We start from the raw sequence: 3155 nt of genomic DNA on the forward strand, positions 1-3155 counted from the left end.
TCCCCTAGAAACTTGACCAGGAACCTATCTTAAGAGAATGTGGAAGTGATGTAGGGTCAATGGTACCAATTGCCTACATGTCTCATGACAAATTCCTTCATTTTCCACAATCCAAAAAGATGCCAGTAAGTTTGATGAGCCAATAGGGCAGCTCACCCCATTTCTTCTCCACCAGGGCAGCCACCGCATACCTAGACTGGCAGTCTAGCTGCTGCACGTCTTTGTGACTGGCTTAGCCGAATCTCATCCTTATTGTACACAAGTACAGCCGAGTGTGTGAGAGTCTGTGGGCTGCAGGTTCGTGGCACCCAGGAGGGAAATGATGTCATGTCACCAGAATGTTGACATCAGCTCCACGCAGCTGCAGCATCCCACCAGGAAACCTGGCACCACGCCCGCCTTCAGGATGCAAAGGATCATAGTTGGACCTGCTGGTTCTCCACCATCCTGTTTGTCTGGTAATGAGTTGACGAAAAGTCTGATGGTTCATCTTCATCTGCAACTCAAAAGCTTCCATATCCTCGTCGGACATCGATCACATGGTGGCAACCTAAAGTATTTAGGAAAAGAGATGCTGCTGGAGGTCAAAGTGAGCATCAGAAGAACATGACATGGCTGTTGATGTTGCTCCCTGTTGGCAAACTCTGATTATCTTCTGGGTTCTTGACCATAGCAGTGAGTTTCCTGGACACCAGGGGGCTCCACATCCATCAGAGAACCTCTGAGTCATCCTGGTTCCCAACACGATGTCCACTAGATGAATGTGCGATGTTGAGCTGGATCTCTGTGTTTCTGTCACCAGGAGGCTGAGTACGGTCAAGGCTACGGGCAGCAGGGGGCGCCCACCTCCTTCTCCAATCAGATGTGAGGCGAGAGGAAGCAGGTGAGTCCAGGCGATGCTGCTGAGTGAAGGCTGGATGTTAACCGGACATCATCACCTGATGTTGGTGTTTCTGTCACAGGAAGTGCCGGAGTGAACCAGCAGTGGGTCGCCTGCAACCTACCCACAATGCAACACTCCAGTCTGCCTGCGACATTACTGGGCGGGGTTGGGATAAATGTTCACTGCTGTGAATCAGTGTGTAAATGACGAAAAGAGAATCTAAATGAGAAACCCACAACTAGACCAAGCAGTGCTGAGTAGAACCCAGAGGTTCTGGTTGATCTTCATGTTCGGGTCTGTATTTGTGGACAGAATGTATGTTTGTGTTGTATAGATATCACTTATGAACAGATATATAATCTCAACCCTTTCTTCTCGCTTCCTATTGGACCATGGGATTTCTTGTTGCAATAAGCCATGCCCCCAAAAACCAAATTGCCAATCAATGCTGTTCAGACTGGGTTCAACGATCCGGTTCAGATCAGAACCAAACGAAGATCCGGATAGAAAACGATGAGCCGCCGGTCCACCAGCATCGCCTCCCAGCTCTTTGTCTTGCTGCATGTAAATACCCACACAGGAAGTGATGTCAGTCTGGACTTGTAGCGAATGCAGCCTGGACGCTGGCATGGTGGCGTCCATGGAAACTAGATCCAAAATGGCTTCCTGTCATTGCAAGTCCAATTAACAAGCTGTGTGCAGCTATCTATTACATTCCTGCTGAAGAAATGTCTGAAGGTCCAAACATCCTTCTGAGGGCCCAATCGTCCATCTGAAGGCCCAATATTTGATCTGAGGGCCCAATTGTCCATCTTACCCAATCGGCCATCTGAGGGCCCTATCGTCCTTCTGAAGCCCCAGATGTCCATCTGAGGGACCAAACGTCCACCCAGAACCTTCAGAACTGGTCCTGAAGGTTCTGCCGGTTTAACCCATCAGCTCTCCACGTGATCCTTTGTGAACGTTGGTTTGAGACGAAGCTCTGGTCTGTTCTGTCTAATGAAAATTGCTGCTTGGAGACTCCCAGATAGAGAGGGAATCACCATGGCAACCAGTGATTATTTTCACTCAGCAGTTTCTTGTGTCAGATGAATTCTTCCTCTGGTGGCCATGTTGGACTTTCAGGCAGCTGCTGCGCTTGTAGGAATTTCCCTGGTAATGCATCTGACGTGAGACCTTCTGAAGGATGAAGACCTCCAGAAGTCTTCAGCGACTCCCTGCTCTCAGCCAATCACAGCTCTCTCTGGAACGTTCTCCTGAAAACTCTGATGCTTCCTCCTCCTCCTCTTCTTCTTCTTGGGTTGTTTTTTCAATGTGAAGCTGTTTCTAGCGTCGGTATCCTCCTCTGCATGGTGACGTGTTTTCTTTTTGTGTTGTTCAGTAACTGCAGATCAGTGTGATTCTACTTCCTGTTTCCTGTTCAGGTGTGTGTGAGATCATTTCATGTCAGTGCTTCATCAGATATGTTTTCCTCCTCTCCCTCACCTTCTGTGCATCATTTTATCAATTTCTTCTTTTCCCTTTGTTCTTCGTCTCCTTCTTCATGCTCTCCTCTTCCTCAGTTGTTCATCCTCATGGCTTCTCCTCTTGGGCTCTGTGATGTAACTTCCTGTGAGATGAAGTACTGCCCAGCATCAGTAACCATGGCGATGGTATTGACAGTGATGTGTGTTTGTGTGACTTGTTGCCATGGAGACCCCTCCCCTCCCTGTTTCTTCAGTGAAGTTTCAATAAATGATAATTGCTGACGGTCAGTGTATTTATTAACCCAAAAGATGAATGAACGAAGAGAAGGACCGGAACCGGAACGGATCCAGAGCGACCGTGTCATTACAGACAGACATAGTTCAATGTGTCCACTGGGTGGCGCTGCTTTATCCACATGTAGGTTCACCATTAGTGAATCTGACTGTTAAAGGGGCAGAGACTTTGTTACCTGGAGATGTTATAAAAATGTTGTTTATCCAGCCCGGCAACAGACGAGTTTAACGGGGGGGCAAAATGAATCTACGCAGCAATAATAATAATATTACTCAAGTAAAAGAAAAAGGTACAGTGCAGTAAAACTACTCTAAAGAACCTTTTTTCCAAAAAAGTTACTCAAGTGAATGTAACAAGTACTACCCAGTGTTGAACACAGACAACCTCAGTAGCCTACAGGCTGCTAGTTAACAAGCTTACGGTGCTGTATTGGTGTTAGCTAGTCGCCCTTTAGCTAGCATTAGCTAGTCACCTGTTAGCTAACATTAGCTAGTTGCCTTTTAGCTAACAT

General features: G+C 47.2%; 1 protein-coding gene across 1 annotated transcript in view; it reads left to right on the forward strand.

Annotated features, from left to right (window-relative positions):
• LOC106935812 (synaptophysin-like) overlaps positions 1–1389 on the forward strand; it is a 14573-nt gene extending 13184 nt beyond the window's left edge. Inside the window, exons 8-9 of the mRNA XM_015016499.1 lie at positions 803–883; positions 963–1389. Of these exons, the coding sequence (XP_014871985.1) occupies positions 803–868 (66 nt within the window). The 3' untranslated portion in view covers positions 869–883; positions 963–1389. The remainder of the gene's footprint in view (positions 1–802; positions 884–962) is intronic.
• Positions 1390–3155: the final 1766 nt, after the last annotated feature.

Source organism: Poecilia latipinna, unplaced genomic scaffold (genome assembly GCF_001443285.1).
Source record: "Poecilia latipinna isolate Pla-1442-1.1 unplaced genomic scaffold, P_latipinna-1.0 Scaffold2028, whole genome shotgun sequence".
Lineage (NCBI taxonomy): Eukaryota > Metazoa > Chordata > Actinopteri > Cyprinodontiformes > Poeciliidae > Poecilia > Poecilia latipinna.